The following is a 17,530-nucleotide window of genomic DNA, read 5'->3' as shown; positions in this document are numbered from 1 at the left end:
CCAGTAAAATAGGCAGCCGTTTCAATTCGTCGACCCTTGACTCAAAGTTTAGGTGCCATGCTCATTTATCTCCATTCAATCGTATGAGAAGTTGCTCCACTTTTGTGGCACAATGGAGATGTTTTGACTTTAGAAAATAGGGGATACCAGAGGTTTCAAATTAGCATAAAAAAGGCACGAGGAACTGCTTGGCGCATCCTACAGATGCAAACTTAATTTTGTTTCACAGTGAGACCACTGATGGTTGATGCATATGTTCTAAATTATGTTTTGTACCGCAAAATTCTGTACCATTATAGATAGCCACCATGTCATCCATCGCAAAAAGAGATAGCACTTGTTCATTTTTGAAATATAACAAGGCATCATTAGAGAGTTATATGGTGCATCATGGTGATGAACTTTGAGATGGACGACGGCTATACGGTCCGTAGGATACTTAGTTAAATTAAAAATAGTAATCTATTATCATTTTCTTACATTTTACTAAACATATGCCATTGGCAACATTTCAGCCAACAATTCCTTCATGTCAAATATTTCTCCCGTTTGCGCTCCGACTCTACTCATTTACACCGCAGCCGGCCAGTCTAGAAATAGTTGATGCTGACCTGGCTCGTATCTCATACGCCAGATCATTCGGAGTACGAACACCCCGTAAACCACGTACCAAGATTCAAAGCTTCGAGCATACCGCCTTTGTGACGTCTGAGCTTTGGGTATATTAGTCCTATATATACGAGAAGCAGGGAAGAAGAGAAGACCCACAAAGATAACTACAAAGGGAGTAGAATGGCAGAAGAGGTGATCGCAGAAGCGTTTCAACCCCAGCACTTTGTCTTCGTGCATGGCGTGGGCCACGGAGCCTGGTGCTGGTTCAAGCTCCGGCACCTCCTTGAGGCCTCCGGTCACCGAGTCTCGTGTCTCGACCTCACGAGCGCCGGCATCGACCGCACCGGCGCCGACTCCGTGCGCTCCTTCGAGGAGTATGATAAACCTCTCTTCGATTTCATGTCGGCCCTGCCTGATGGCGAGAAGGTATTTTCTGACGTTGCTGCGACGGAGCATATATTTTGTATAACAATCATCCGACGTACGTATAATAATACAAGTAGTTATAATGAGAGATTTTCTTTATGTTTCCTCCCCTTTTTTTTCCTAAATGCAAGGAGGTTACTTCCCCCATCTGGCTTTCTCTTCTTCTTCTTCCCTTTCTTGTCCAATCTTCCTCCTTCCCCAGCTATGTCCACCTCTTCTGCTGTGCGTATGATCATTGTTGGTAGGTCGCTACTTTGGTCTGGTTATGCTCTTTATTAATTACTACTATTTTCAGAATGCTTCTTGATGGCTGTGGTAGACTAATTTGCCATTTGAAATTTAGATTTTACAAAATATGAATTAAATAGAGGTATTTTGAATTTGGAATTTGGGATTTTGTTGGATGATGGCATAAGAATTTGGAATTCTTCTAACTTTTTTTCTTTCTATTTTGGTGCAGAAGAAGAAGATAAGAGACATATTTAGTGTTTTAAATTGTTTATTTTTTTTTATTTTTCATGCATAGATCTTGATTATCATTATAACTGCATTAAAATATGAGTTGTTTTATTTTCTTAAAGGAGCGGTGGTGAGTTTCTCTGTGTTTTGCTTGAAAAAAAAGGATAAGATAAGAACGAAAAAAAGGATGGATCACTTTCTGAAAAAAAAAACTTGGAAAGAGTTCCATATGGTAGAGATATTGTTTTCGAACACCTCATAAAAAATGTTGGATATGACAGAGTTTGTAGCAGAATTTTTATTCTTGGTTGTATTACAAATTATATTTTTTTTAAATATAAAAATTTTATTAGCAATCTTTTCAATTTTTGTACAGGTAATTTTAGTAGGACATAGTGCTGGAGGGTTATGCGTGACTCATGCTATGCATGAATTCAGTGATAAAATCAAGCTATCTATCTTCATTGCTGCCACAATGCTTCCATCAGGGTTTTGCTCCGAAGAAGATGTCATAGATGTAAAGATCTCACACTAAAATTCTTTTGAGCTTTTATTTTCTTTTAAACTATTTACCTTTTTAATTATCAACATGGCATGAATCATATTACAATGATCACCAAATGGCAATTCAGCCATGATACCATCTCTTGACAAATTAATCCGGCATACAAAACCTCAAAATTGACAGAAAAGTTTTTTTACTCATATAAAAATCTAAATAAGACCAGTTATATTTAGCATTCACAATTATTCTGCATTTTGTTCTATTCACTGTTTCGGTCTTTTCTCATTAATCTCCCCTGCATGTAAAGAAATTCAGTGCCTGCACCATACAGTACTTCTAGATTTCTTGAGTTTAACAAGTTACAGAACGCCGTTAAATATACTCAACAACAAGATTTGATGAATTATGGGAGAGAGTTGGAACATTCCAACGATCAATATCATTGGTGTTCTTTTTTCTCAAAAAAAAAAAAAAATCACCAATGCTTCTCTAGATGAGGTTTGCTTCTAGGGTATAAGCTTGGTATTTTTAAGAACTTGCAGGCATTGACCTTTCAGTTTTCTCATGTTCAATAACCCCTTTTTTTTTGAGAAAATGTGAGGACAAGAGCGAGCCTCCACAGATTTATTAAGGAGAAGTAGCTTTTTTTATTTATTTTAACTTTTTTGAATATTTACTTCTTTTTTTTTTCTTTTTTATGCTTTCACTTGCTTATTTTCTGAGTTAAGAACCTGTGTTTTTCCCTGCGACGTATGTCAAGAAATATTAAAATATAGGTATGGGTTTAGAAACTAAGTAGCCATTTGGCTCTTGTGTAGCCTATCAACAAAACTGACCTATAAAAACGCATGGGACAAGGCTTCTATTAGCCCACAACGGCCATGCACGCTAGGCCAAAAAATTATCCTTCTCATATTGGCCTTTATGAAGAGTCCCAACGCCTACACTTTCTTGCGTCAATTATCGCCTCTTGTAATAGATGAGCTCGTTAGCGTGACAAAGAAAGAAGATGGATTTTGCTGGCCTGCAATCGCCTGCAGCGGTTCCGGATAAAATAATAAAGTCAAAAAAATAAGAAAAAAAAAACCATCCGAGAGACAAAACGGGCCGTTTTGGGTGCCAAGACTCTCAAGACAAAATTATATCCTACACCATGCGCACTGATATAGTTGTGCACCACGCCAGTTACCTCATTTCGTTTCTATGGGCCTATCACTAAGATGAGCGCATGATGAATGAGACCCACAAGAATGAGACAAGATGATTGGCATGGTGCACGGCCACAAGTGGTTTCCAATATTCCTCAAAAAGTATGAGCTTAATGATGTTTAACTAGATGAATTTATTTGACCAACAGGCTCAGTGTCAAGCCTTGCCTTGAGGGTTCTATTTGCGTCACATAATGTGAACTCCAACAAATTATTTCAAGTTCTGGAATTCAGAAAAGCCCAGATTGCACATGAATCCAGAAATCTACTTCCACAATTTGTACATGCATGTATTGGTACACATACAACGCATAGCTGAATATATGATCATTCAGATTGCACATGAATCCGTAATTGCATGATCTGTAGAAATCTACTTCCACGGTTTATACCTGCATAAGTACATGTACAGCGCAGAGCTGAATATATCATCATTATTTCCTCACTCGGTTTTCTCTATTTCCCATGTATTCGGCATCATTTACACTGATGTTTTATCTTGCTTATTTCACAACGCAGAGCTGAATATACGATCATTATTTCTTCATTCGATTGTCTCTTTTTCCTATGTATTTGGTATCATTTGTACTGATATTTTACCTTGTTTATTTCAACAGGGAATCCCCGATTTAACAAAATATGGTGACGTTTATGAGCTAACGTTCGGTTTAGGGCGTGGTCATTCCCCCACCAGCATGGCTCTACGCAAGGAATTTCAACGCCCAATATTATATCAATTGAGCCCTGAAGAGGTACCTTGGTAACTTAACATAAATCAGCATAATGAAACAACATAAACTTTTTTGTTTTTTGGCTTGCAGACCTGTTTACTGATTTGAAAGAAAGTTGATATGGATAACTCATTTAAACTATTGTGTTCATGAACAATAATTTCTTAGGACCAAGAAGTCTTAATAGATCATTGACTGTAGTTCCAACTGGCTCAGGACTCCACTTTGGCTTCAATGCTACTACGCCCATGGCCATCTGCAGTGGCAAGGGCAACATTTAGAGGAGGAGAAGAGAAAGCGAACAAGGTGCGAAGAGTCTTTATAAGGACAGCACATGATAACATGGTAAAGCCCGAGCAGCAAGATGCCATGATCCGGCGGTGGCCACCGTGCGAGGTGGTGCATATGAAGACCGATCATTGCCCTTTCTTCTCTGCGCCTGCCGAGCTTTCTGAAATAATACTTAAAGCCTCAACTTCTAATTATAATTAATAATTGTCGAGACTAGCTCCTAGTAATAATGCATGTAATTGGTACCATGGTTTGGAAAACAGAGGCATAAACCATTAGGAGCGAAATCGAAATAGTACATTTTATCGGAAAGCATGTTTTTGAGTCTATTATTTTTTTCTTGATTGCAAAGAATTAATTTATGGCTTCTTAATTGCTGGGACTGTAGTGGCAACATTACCATCCATGTCTGAAGTTGGAACAATAATATGAAAGAAATTTGGGAGAAATAATAACACTACATACGGAAGAAAGATAATCACATATAATACGGACTGACCTCCAGCCATAGTTGTTTAAGCCGATTAGAGAACCAAGAGATTAGTTGGATAAAATCCCAGCAAACCTCACAACCCTCACTGTCTTTATGGAGAGTAAAGGATAGAGTTTTCAGCCTAGTCTATTTTGCATAAATATGTGACCTGATGGATAATCACAGGCAATTTTATAGACAGGCCAAGACCCATATCCACCTGAATATCTCACCCACTTTCCTTCCATCAAGGAAGTGGAGATACCCACTTAACGTTAACCAGCCCTCAACGTTAACATGGTCTGATTGAGTGGTTACAAGCAGTTACGTTAAAATCTCAGTTGAATAAAATAATACTATTACATAATTATAATAATTTAAAAACTAGATGTGGCATGTGGGCCATCTTAAGTCTTATGCTTATATAATATAGACTTTGCAGCTTGAGCAAGTAAATTATTTGGTAGCCTACCAAGTGCGAAATGACTCTCAAAACTCACCCACCACCACTTTTGCATCCAAATGGTATCTTAGTATTTTATGAGATGTAGTGAGTGCAAATATTTGAATGTTAAAGACATGCCTTGTATGTTCTCCAACCAACAAATTACCTTCCCAACAACACCACTAACAAGCTCACTGGATTGCCAGTGTAACAACCCAAGATCTAGCCCAAAAGTAGTTAGCCGAAAGGTATTATTTGGGTTTTTTGATCCTGTATGATTAAGTATCTAAGATTTGGGTCTGATGTGGGACTAAATACACTGGCAATCCAGTCACGTTTGTACGGATCCTCACATACTCCTCCCATTTATGCTATAACGTCCTCATAAGGCTAAGAATTCAAATCCAGTCAACTAATCACAAGCACCATATCGGCCCATGGTCAATCCCAATAGATCCGTGCTGCAGTGTCCCCTAGTTCATATAGGTTATATGTTGAATCCGCTCTGATACCATTTGTAATAATCTAAGATCTCACCCAAAATAATTAGTCGGAAGGTATTATTTAGATTTCTTGATCCTATGTAAGTACCCATTTCAAGATCTACCTAGTGAATAACCAATATAGAACTAAACACACACCCGCATAGATTTTCACAGCCAGTATGCAATTTATCTTATGCTATTATCTTTTCTGATCGCATGCATGCACTATAACTTCTCTCTATCATGTGGACATCATAATAGTGCGTCCAGCACCCCATTTTATTTGATTTCACTTCAGGCCATTCAACTACCTCTCCAAGCACTGCAACTATATATGTTCGCATGCATGGTGGCTCCCACCCAAACTTTGATAAATGTTATACATTCTTGGATGATTTAAGACCATCAAGCTGCATAAATTTGTGAACACAAACCTGCATGCAGCAAATACATAAGGGTCATGTATTGTTGGCGAGGAGCCTCTCTTCACTTGCATGTGTGAATTGTGATGATAAAACTCAAAGGCTTAGATACAACGCAAGCTGCGAGGGAACTAACGTGATCCCACACACCTCTCCTCCCATACCTTCTATGTTAGATTATGCTTTAGCTAAGAATCCTTTTGCTAGTTCTTGCTCTCGGCCCGTTCTACCTCTTTCAAGGAACATTTCCGCTCCTCTTTCTTTATTTTTCTGCATGGATTGTGAGCATCTTTTGCAAATAAATCAGTACCTGTTTTACTTCTAGGTGGGCCATCTAGGTAGAACCACACTTCTTGATGTTTGGTTCTTCAAGCGGGGTACATTTCATACACAACTAACATTAATCATCATGTGTGACCTAACCAGTGATTGATCATGCGATTGTCCGGCCATCAACCTACTGTATTGGCAGGCTTGAGCATTGTCATGTTTTTAGACAACGAGTACATGTTTGATGTTGAAGGGAAACTTAATTTTGACCTTTCATTGATCTGATTTTATGGTGGAGTGTAGTGCATGCCATCACATCCCTGGTGGAGCCTATGGAAATTAAATTAGTTGTGTTAGGTATTGTACATGGAGTAGATATATAGCAGATCTCCATGTCCTCAATCTGCGAGAATAACCTACCATTCCCATACATGCGAGCATGAAGTGGATCGCCACCAAATGCCACAAGATCCTACCATTCCAATATATGCGAGCATGAAGTGGATCACCGCCAAATGCCACAAGATTTATGTGCTTCATCTGCGGGAAAAGGCTTTCTACACTGGTATATATCCATATATGCGTGCATGAAGTGGATCACACCAAATACCACAAGGAACATGTAATGGTGGGGTGCATGCTAACTTATTCTGTGTTTGTCTTTTGTACATGATACTGGAGAGGAACTTGCCTGTGAAACATATTGCTCCATTACAATTTTTGATCTATTTCATCAAACATATCCAATAAAGTTCTCCCCTAGAGCCAAAAAGCTCTGGGCATATGATTAAACATGGATTGGTATTAAGTTAGGGTTAATCATGTGGGTGAACTTGCCAACTTTTTGTGGCCTTATCGGATTCGGACTTGGGTTGGTAGAGAAAGTTGTGGATGTAGTTTGGACCTGGATGCTCATCCCAGTGTATACTTTTAGTAGTTAGAAGATTGGGTGTTTGGCCTTAATATCTTTTAAGTTTATTATGCTGATGCCTGTGCATATATATTATGATTAGTCTAACGGCATACAAAGCCCAATCACTGATTTTTTTTTTCTTTTTCGTTTTTGTCTTCTTGACACTTACAGGGTAAAAACGACAACATCATGAGCTCCATTTAGGAAGAGTTGCATTGATCAATCTCATCCTTAATGTGTTCCAACTTTCTTTAACAATATGGCCGGTTAATTTGCATTAGTGGCTGCCCTGCAAAACTCCTTACAGAAGCCTTCAGAATTTACTCACAGCCCTCCTGAATAGTCACTTGTTTACCACAACTGTTAAACGGCTTCTGACCATCTTTTACTCTGCATGGTCCCAGCCACTATTCTCATTTCAACTTTGGACAACGTTCAACACCCGAATCCTGATGTTACCCTACTCGTTTGAATTCTCTTCTCCAGGCCTTCAACTATGTTTGATTCTCTGTGATGATCCCACCTTTATTTCTTCTTGTCATGACAATTCTTCTTAGAATTGCATTTCGTTTGTTTTTTCAGTCCTTCCTCTCACCATAATGTATTGTAATTTGAATTACCAGTCCTTTCTGGCTTCCACCTATCTGAATTGCATGTTCTTTGGCTGCATTTGAGTTGCATTTTTTTGTGAACTGCCATTCCAAACGGGGAGAGCTAATGAAAAAAAAATAAAAATAAATCCAGAAAGGGGGACTTGCCACTTTACAGTGTGAAGGGGCATTCACTTGGTCATCTCATTATCCGAGACAAGAGGCAATAATTGGATATCCACTGTGGATTTGTGGAGGCAGTGAATTAAGCAGGCAAGTCATGTGCTGCTGGTACAGCAAGTTACTTGTTGGGAATTGAGATCAATCAACACAGCTGAGTGCTGGACCTACTCCCCACATTCAAAGCATCCATCTTCCATATTGGCAATTCCAGAACATCATAAGTTCTCAAGTGTTTTTTTCTAGAACTAGATCCATAGGCTTCCACTCGCTAGTTTAGAACCCATTGTTCAGACCCCTATCAGGCTGAGCTGATTCAGCGTCGTACTCGCCTTCCCTGGAAAAGTAGCAGCACGAGAGAATGTCAGAAGTACTTCTATGGTGCGAACTTAACTACGAGCAAAAACTTGTTAAAGTATTCAGAGCAGGTCTTTCTGTGTGGAAACCTTAATTGTAACCGCAGGAACGAGAATGAAGTTTGTGCACTTAGGACAAGTTTTCCAAATTCCTCTCCACTTCCCAAGTCTGGCCGGTTGCTGGTGGAGCTACTAGCGGACATTTTTCCTTTGAGCAATAGACTATGATCAATTCCTCAGCCCAGTGTAGTAAGACAGGACCTCATGGTTGGCTCGAAGTGGTCATGGAGCACTCTCTTGGAATGTTAAAAGTAAAAGGACCCTTACAAGACAACAAATAGATCAGCTATATATCCTCAAAGAAGCTCTCTCTCATATCAGACCGTCTCGAATTGGCGATATCTCTCTATGAAAAATCTCACAAAGAGGTTGTTTTATAATGAACTTCTTCTACAAATTTTTTAATAATGGTGGCCTTCACTGTCCTTTTTAACAGTTTTATCAAAAAAAGTAAGAATTTTTATATGGCTTACGCTCAAAAATCAACTGCATACAGTAGAGATTCTTGCTAAGAAAGAATAACAGATTAGTGATAAATGTGTGTTGTGTGGAAGAGGAACTTAAACAATCTCCCATCTACTAATTATGTGCCTATTTGTCCGTAGTTTATGGACAACAATTAAAATGCAGCTAAATTTGAGAGAATGGCCTACTAGCATTAGTGATTTATGGACCAAATGGCCCAGATTATATTTTTCTTTCTTGCAAATTCTTCCAAAATAGTTGTTATAAACTTTATTTTTTTCCCTCTTAAAAAAAAAAAAATTCCTGCTTGGAGCAGGCAAGAACTGTGCCTTGGACCCCATCCACATGACTTGCCTGGTGCTGTTCCAATGAATTAAGCATGCCTGCTGCCTTCGGCCCTCGGACAAGGGCCATCTCAATGTCAGAACTCATTGGCTCTCATCTCAATCGACATGCTTCTTTAACTCTCAGATGGGGTGATTGGCGACAAGCTTAGATCTCATTGATTGCGATGATTCCATCGTCTGGCTCGTCATCTAATGACTCCGCCGGTGTGGTTGGCCCAGGTTAATGCCTCTGACTTGTACTCTATTACCTCTCAGATGGGGTGATCGGCGACAAGCTTGTTAGAGTCATTGGAGAAATTATTTTTGACTCTCGTTTCATTGAATGGGATAGGTTTGTAGACTTCAAACCATGTTGATGCCGGCTTCATTGAATAATGCTACGGGGTGCAATTATGGTACGCCCTGTGGCCTGATATTGTGTATGGTTGGTTTGATGGTTGCTGCTGGATCAAGAACCATTTTTGTTATTTATTAATATTTAGAACCGCTCTTTGGTGGGTAATTATCATGTAAAAGTTGGTCAATTTTTTCATTGACCAACTTACTCATATTCACATGCTTCTTGAGGTGTATAAATTATTTTTTCATTGGTAGTATTTACTTATGAAATGAGGAAAAAGTCTTACCTACCCGATAAAAAGTGGATAAGCCAATTTTTCATTAGCAAGTAAAACAATCTTTTTATTTTATTTCTAAAATACCCCTAATTCTTATATTATATTATTATTATTATATTGTGCAATATATTCTAATATTATATATAATAAAATATTATATACATTATGGGTGTATTTAGTTCGCGACCGAAATTGAAATCGGAATCAAAATTAGAATAGGATTTGAATACTAGAAAAAAGTTGACATTAGGTTATAAAGATTCAGATGTTTCCATTCTTCTCCGAAACCAGAATAGGAATAAACTCTTCCTAACCAAATTGTTAGAATGGGAGTCACTCATTTCTATTTCCATTTCAGAGTCCAACTACTTCCAAATAAACTTACTCTATATATAATATAATATAATATAATATATATTATATATAATAATATATAAGTATTTTTATTATTTTTATATATGTAAAGGAAATATGAATAGATTTTAGTATTTTATCTGAAGAAATAGTAACCTAAAAGAACAGGATAACAAATTCTGGAGGCATTTTAGAATACATAAAAAATAATATAAATAAATTATTTTTCTTTTTAAATATTGTTTGAAAAATAATTAATTAAAAAAATAGAACGGGCACTCAGTGTATCGAAATGCAGCCGATGGAAGACTGTGATTTCCGGTCATCGTGCCGGTAAAAATATTTTGCACGTGGAATGTGAGAGGCCGAGTACTGCGGCATAAGAAGCCGATTTACCGGTGCGGAATGGGGCCCACAGGATTTTTGTTTGGTGCCGGACCGCTTAGATTAGGGGCTATATCGAATCTTTTAGCAATTTGCACGTTTGGATCGTGCGATAGCAGCTACGAGATCTATACCAACGGACGAAAAAAAGAGTTCGAAATGCTTTAGAATCCATTAGAGATATGATCCAACCGTTACGAAAAGAGATAACGTAGAATCTAATCAAAACATACGAGATATGATCCAAGTGTTGCGAAAATAGATAACCATTTTTTTACGCGAAAGACAGCTCAAACCCTTCCACGACAAACCTCTTGCCACGTATGAACTAACCCTCCAAAAAGCAGCGCTTTAGAATTCCGGCCCCAAAACGAGCTTATCAACAATTTCAACGCTTTCCTTCTTCTTCTTTTTTTGCCTCTTGACTCCAAAAAAGTATTTATTATAATCAAAGACAATGTACTTGTCTTACATAGCCTCCTCCCAGTATTTTCCACGTGGAAGCGTGAGGCTCACGGAAAGCCACTCCTTTCCCACTCTCACTTCACTCTTTAACACCCAAAAATCCTTGCACTAAATTAACGAGACTTCTTTATGATAAATAATAATAATAAAAATAACAAACTATAAAAATCCCGCCACTCGCTTTTACTAGCAAAACTCGCCGAACCAGGAAAGGGTAAAATCGTCATTTCATGCAAAAATTAGCGACCTCTCTCTACGAGAAATCGTCGGCGTCCAACTCGCCGAAGTCCACCTCCCAAAATTGCGGCCGCGGCCAGTAGAAGTCCGTTAGACATAACGACGGCTCGAAACGGAAGCCGAAGGCGTCCACACCGCCGTCGTCGATGCAGTCGAACAGCGCCTCGTCTCCGCCGTATCGGAGCACCGACGTCGGCGAGGGGTGAGAGTCGTCGGGGGAACCGCCGCCGCTCCCGCTGCTCTTGCTCGCGTCCCCGTCGACGGCCACCGCCTCCGCCGCCACAGCGGGGGGTGGCGATGCCTTCTTTGTAGGGAAGTTGGTCACCGCCTTGGCCCCCTTGAGCCGGACCGCGGCGCTGTCGTAGACGGTAGCGGCCTCCTCCGCGGTGTCGAAGGTTCCGAGCCACACCCGCTTTCGCTGCGTCGGGTCACGGATCTCCGCCGCCCAGCGGCCCCACGGCCGTCGCCGCACGCCGCGGAACCTCCTCCCACCCTCCGGTCGCTCCGGTGCCTGCTCCACCCGCTTCGCCACCGCCACCGCCCTCCGCCGGGCCGACGAGGCGGCGTCGACCTCGATCCCGACCTCGTGCACGTGCCTCTTTACTCTTCTCCGCGCGACCCGGCCGCCGATCTCTTCATCACTCGACGACGAATCGGTAGCATCCGCATCCGTGAACCAAACCCTCACCACCCTCCGCCTTCTCGACCTCCCGTTGGCCTTCGCCGCCGGGATCGTCTTCCTCGTGGCCACCACGTGCTCGGAGAACTTCGCGCCGGCCACCTGGGGTCGCCGCCTGGCGACATCCGACGGATTCATCGCGCAACCCCAAATCCGAAGCTCCACCAGTCACGAATGATTCGAAGAAAAAAGAGGGAAGAAGCGACCAGAAGCGATTCAGGGGCTCCCCAAAGTTCCGAAATTTTTCAAACTAATCAGATATTCAACAAATTCTTGGCTCGATTCCACCTGTTTCTTGAGGGAAAATCCAAAAGCCCTTCGATACAAAGGAAAAGCAATGCATGTTTAGGGTTCTAGCAAGGGTTTTTCCTGGATCTAGGCGGGAAGTGGCGAACAGAGGAGAGAGAGTGAGAGAGAAGGGACAAGGAGAGACAGAGAGTAAGAAGGGTAAACGAACCCGTAAGTAAAACGAGCAAGGGGAGTAAGGGGTATTTAAGGAATATGATCCTGCCCCCAGCTGTCTCCGCTGAAAATTTCTCAACACTTTCTAGATCCCATCAGGTGCCGCATAAGTAACTCGATTAAATAGACTGAAGTCATGAAATGGACGGTGGAGATTAAGTATAGTAGTTGAGATGAATAGATTTTGATAACGGTCGAGTCGAACGGCAGCAGCATGTTTGTCGCAGTACAAATAGCGTGAGTTATTTTTCTGTGATGACAGTTAATGTAGTATCGGATGATTGACCATCAAACAAAGGATATTTTTGTAATTCTAAGTCGCATACATGGGGCTTTTTCCGCGCCTTAAGGTGCGGAGCTGGCGTAGCAGCCTTTGCCCGGGTCCACCGATCGGTGGCCTCTTCACCTATTAGTTTGTTCTCACTTATTACTTAACTTTTATTCTCCACCGTCTGATATATTATATGCGGTTTCCTATGGCGAGGTTGTAATATGGATATTTTGTAACAAACGAGGGTAATTTGGTCAATTGAGAATATACTTGCTTCGACGTGTGCCACGTGGAGAGTACGTGTAGAGCCCCGGGTGGAATATGGGAAAACAACACGTGGGTGGGGAAAAACGGATGGTCGGGGGGATTTTTTTGGAGATGGTCACGTGGGCCTCAAGATCTGGGCGCACGTGCGTTGGCCCGTAGGGGGGCAAGTGTTCGGGCGATGGAGTCATGTGGAGGCGACCCCGCCGCATGCGCGGAAATCCTTCTCAGAAAAAACTGAGGGGTCGGTGGGTTTAACAGCAAGAGTTTTTCACCTAAATATCTTTCTAAAAATTTAAATTTATATAAATATATTTTAAAAATTTATATTTATTTTTATATTTTTATAAAATACTATTTTTATACAAATGTCCTAATACAACGGTTCTTCTAATACTATTAATAAAAACTATAAAATAAAATTTTTAAATTATTTTTTATCCTTCATCGTGATCGTCTTATAAATATTTTTTTTTTTTTGCACATCTATTCATTAGAGATATTTTAGTCATTTTAATTTGAAATTATTTATTTTTTAACGACGTTAGATAGTATGGATATATCTACAAAAATAAAAATAAAAAATAATAAAATAGTAAAATAAGTGTTTTACCAGAATATATATATATAAATATTAAATTTGAAAGGATATTTATGTGAAATTTGATCTATTGGAGGATATTTATGTAAAAAAATTCTAACAACAATTTCTTATATCGAGACTCCTCAAGCACCAACGTCCATGGTTTGGGGGAAAACATAAAGGAGTTTGTATCGTGGCAGGGGACCCAGGAAAGGGACTTTGCATGGAAACTTAGGTTTTCAAAGTTTTCTTTTTTTATTTTTTGGTGTTGTACAAATTAGGCAGAAGCCCGAAAAAAAAAATTACTGTGAAAGTCTTTCCCAATTACTGTGAAAGCCTTTCCCAATTACTGTGAAAGGCTTAAAAATCATAAATAATCTGAAACAAAAATATATAGAAAAGTGGGATCTGAAAGATTGATCCCAAATAGTTACACCATGGCTGGATGAAAGATAAAGATATTGTGAAAGGAAAACTCATGACTAATAGGATTATATCTTATATCAATCAAGAGGAAATAAGTTAGGCAAGGATATGATTTGACTGTAAATGGTACGTTTTGTATGCACTCGGGTCTTGTTAAGTAAATAGGTCTTGTAGCTTGTTGGACACCTTGGTTGTAGGTCACTAGCTAGTTTCAGTTGTAATAGCCTAGTAGTCGCCTTTTTGATAAAATACCATTTGCAAGTTTCATGGATAGATTTCAGGACCTGCAGGCCACCTTAAATGAGACAATCTATTTAGACCCTTATTTTCAAGTGACTATTTGAAATGATTTAGACCCTTATGCGATTTGGAGTGGATAAAGTTGCACTTGATTTAATCTAGTTGAATGAAAGGAATTATAGGCAAGAATAGCACATCTCACCACATATGCAAGTCATAATCTCATGATTCATGTTCTAAATATATGAAGCCAACAGGAGTCCAGGGTGAACTTGGCCTTGGAACTTCTTCTTTTGTGTTAATCTAGTTGGTCTATGACTTCTCTGATGCTGTAGATTTTGTTCGTTGGTCCTAAAATCGATTGAACAATGTTTATAAATTTCAACAGAATCTATGAGATGTTTAATAAATCGAAGCCGATATGGTTGTGTTACGATGTTTGGTGAGAATCGGCCATCTTGCGTTTGATGGAAGTGACAAGTTGAGAGTGAGGACAATTCTTCAAATGCCAAGTGATTCTTTCACTTATCCCATAGTCAATAATTAATTATTACAAAAAATAGAGACGAGGCATTATTATTCTGGCAAAAAGGTTGCCATCTCTCATCCTCATGGTTTTAAATAACAACTTAAAACCATTACAATGGCTACTATAAGAATTTCAGCAATCCCTCTTTACTTTATCGAGGTACATTATATGAAAAAAATATAAGAGCTGCTATTTTTATTATAATACAAAATAATCAATATTAATTTTACTTGTATTTTTAATAAATAATATCTTATGAAATTTAAATTTTTCTCAAAATTCCATCAAAAAGGGATTGTACGATCAGAAGAAATATTTTATCTAAAAATAAATAGAAATATCATCATTTTTTCTGTTATTATCCATTAGCTTTCCATTATAATACAGTTATAAAATTCGTTATTTAATGATTATTTAATATTAAAAATGTTAAAAGTTACTTTTCACCATTAATGACTGTTTTATAATGATCAACAATGATTTTGATGGGAGCCATTATAATATGATAACGCATTATTTGAAACCAGAAATATTTTGCTTACATACACAAGATCTTTAGAGGGACGGAAAAAATAAAAAAGCTTCCATGAGAAGGTCAAGAGCACGAGGAATCTAGCCAATTAAAAACATTAAAAACATAAAGATGAAACTAGACGAGCAGATTAGATGAAAATAATAAAGAAAAACGGGTTGATGGAGGGTCATTGTCGATTTTAGAAGTAGGTGATGGAGGGTCACTGTAGATTTTAGAAGTAGAGTTTTCACGAGAACTCGCAAGCTCTGGGCTAATCAAGACTCAAGAGTAAACTATTTTTGGTGCGGACCATGGTCTATTATTAAAAATGTGTGAGGATCCGTGCGGGCATTTGTTTAGTCCCACATTATTAATACTTATGCAAAATCAAAAAACCTAAATAATATCTTTGGACTAGTCTTTTTGGATGAAATTCTAAATTGTGACAAAGAGTATCAGAGTAAATCCGACCCATGGCCCATATGGACTAAGAGATACTGCAGCACGAGCTCATTGAGACTAACTACGGGCCGATCATGGTGCTTGTGATTAAATTTGAATGAATTTGGATTCTTAACTTGACGAGGACGACAAGATTTAAACGGAAAAAGTATATGAGCACCTGTACAGGCATATGTTTAGTCCCACATCGGTTATTTGTCGGGTATATATTGGGTATTTATACAGGATCAAGGAATCTAAATGATAACTTTCGGCTAGTTTTTTTGGATGAAATTCTCGGTTGTGACAAAGTGACTTGGCCTCACTCCTTGATGGTCCGAATCCAAGTTGAGAGGTTCCTGACCCAACAGCTCCCTTTACGCAGGAATCATGGCATTTGAAATTAAAGAGTTGCACCGTTCAACTAAGTATGATTGAACTTTGCATTTGGACAACGACGAGGCATGGCAGGGCAGGATTCATGATTTAACCCCATGACTGGGACTTTAGCCATGGTTTATGGTCCATAGGGAGCACACTTTTGTCTTCTAACCCCACAGAAGCTGCTCTTAATTAATACCTTTTCCTCCGGGATAAGCACGCATGAGTGGGTGTCTAGTTTTATGCCACTAGAGAGCATCCACGATCTCCTCGATCTTTTGGCTTTTGCTGGCTTTTTAGCTCGAGGTGGGACCGAACAGATCTAATGAAATGAGAATGGTATCTCGGGGAACTCAAGAGAGTGTATGTTCCTGATGATCAAGCGCATCTATAGAGAAGCCAATAAGATGGTAGATTGGTTTCTTATATAGTACAGCATTCTAGTAAAATTTTATGATTCGATGTATCAATCATCCCATCTCTGCTTCATAATATTTTATTTTTTAATTTTGTTGAATGCATTTATATCATAAGTATGCCTGATTCATCCATCTCATAAATAAACAAATAAATAAATAAATAAAAGGCCAACTGAAGTTTGGAGAACCTCCTCTCTCTCTCTCTCTCTCTCTCTCTCTCTCTCTCTCTCTCTTTCTATTATTAATTAATGCAATCCATTTGCCTTCTTTTTGTTGAATCAAATCAGCTTCATCATTCTTGTGCCTTAAAAATAAACAAATTAAGGCTAATCTAGGGTGTAGGATCTCACTAAAAGAGAGTACGCATTTGGAATCTTGATACTACGTCAGATGCGTATTTTGTGAGGCATAGGACGTGAAAGCGGATGATAAGTATTAGGAGTCGAGTGTTCTCTGAATTATTATTGAAAATTTTATCGATTATTCACGGATTTCTCTGCTAAATAAAGGATTGATGGATTTCTTGTTGACTGGAAACATTTAAAATCATCCAACAAATCAGTTTAAGTATGAGCCATTCTATATAAAATAACAAGTGAATGCATGTGTGAGCGGTGGATACATGTGGTGTCTGCACAGCTTACCATGCAAAATCATGGGTAAAATGACTCATGACACATACAATAATTAGCTTTATGTATGCCATCTTCTCTCTTCCTTCTCTTGGCAATGGACAAAATAACCAAGAAGGAGATACCGGCAAAAACTATTTTGATGGTGACCCGACGGTAGATTCACATGAAGGAAAGCAAATCCTTCTTTCACATGAAAGATACTACCCTGGATGGATGCCCGGTTATGGCATTCGTTGGCAAGATAACCAAACCAATTTAAGTCCATCTAAAAGTCGACATATTGAGTGCTAAAATCTTAGGATTGAATCCGACCTATCAGAATATAGTTGTATATTGTTACTCCAAAAAAAAATGGTCCAAAAACAGACATGGCGGTATATTTGGTCTGGTTT

The 17,530-nt window shown here is 38.9% G+C and overlaps 2 protein-coding genes across 2 annotated transcripts; one reads left to right on the top strand and one right to left on the bottom strand.

The window, feature by feature from the left end:
• Positions 1-785: 785 nt before the first annotated feature.
• Positions 786-4,736, top strand: MES17 (methyl esterase 17). Its single transcript, XM_008789935.5, has 4 exons — positions 786-1,038; positions 1,874-2,014; positions 3,828-3,962; positions 4,158-4,736. Exons 1-4 carry the CDS (start codon positions 793-795, stop codon positions 4,431-4,433), a joined length of 798 nt encoding a protein of 265 aa, XP_008788157.3. The 5' UTR covers positions 786-792; the 3' UTR covers positions 4,434-4,736.
• A 6,265-nt stretch (positions 4,737-11,001) lies between these two features.
• On the bottom strand, positions 11,002-12,591 carry LOC103706005 (pathogenesis-related genes transcriptional activator PTI6-like). The gene has a single exon (XM_008789933.6). The coding sequence runs from the start codon at positions 12,109-12,111 to the stop codon at positions 11,311-11,313; it is 801 nt and encodes a 266-aa protein (XP_008788155.2). The 5' UTR covers positions 12,112-12,591; the 3' UTR covers positions 11,002-11,310.
• Between the last annotated feature and the right edge of the window lie 4,939 nt (positions 12,592-17,530).

The sequence above is a fragment of the Phoenix dactylifera genome, chromosome 14 (genome assembly GCF_051530095.1).
Source record: "Phoenix dactylifera cultivar Ajwa chromosome 14, Ajwa_hap1_PhDact_Kaust_v1.1, whole genome shotgun sequence".
Lineage (NCBI taxonomy): Eukaryota > Viridiplantae > Streptophyta > Magnoliopsida > Arecales > Arecaceae > Phoenix > Phoenix dactylifera.
Note: the sequence above shows the minus strand (reverse complement) of the source record. Positions and strands in the feature narration are given on the sequence as shown.

What these genes read in the sequence shown, in the direction of transcription:
- MES17 (XM_008789935.5), top strand. Translation starts at nt 793, where the DNA reads ATGGCAGAAGAGGTGATCGCAGAAGCGTTTCAACCCCAGCACTTTGTC. An exon ending in CCCTGCCTGATGGCGAGAAG is followed by an intron (nt 1,039 to 1,873) that starts GTATTTTCTGAC and finishes ATTTTTGTACAG; the next exon opens with GTAATTTTAGTAGGACATAG. An exon ending in CCGAAGAAGATGTCATAGAT is followed by an intron (nt 2,015 to 3,827) that starts GTAAAGATCTCA and finishes TTATTTCAACAG; the next exon opens with GGAATCCCCGATTTAACAAA.
- LOC103706005 (XM_008789933.6), bottom strand. Translation starts at nt 12,111, where the DNA reads ATGAATCCGTCGGATGTCGCCAGGCGGCGACCCCAGGTGGCCGGCGCG.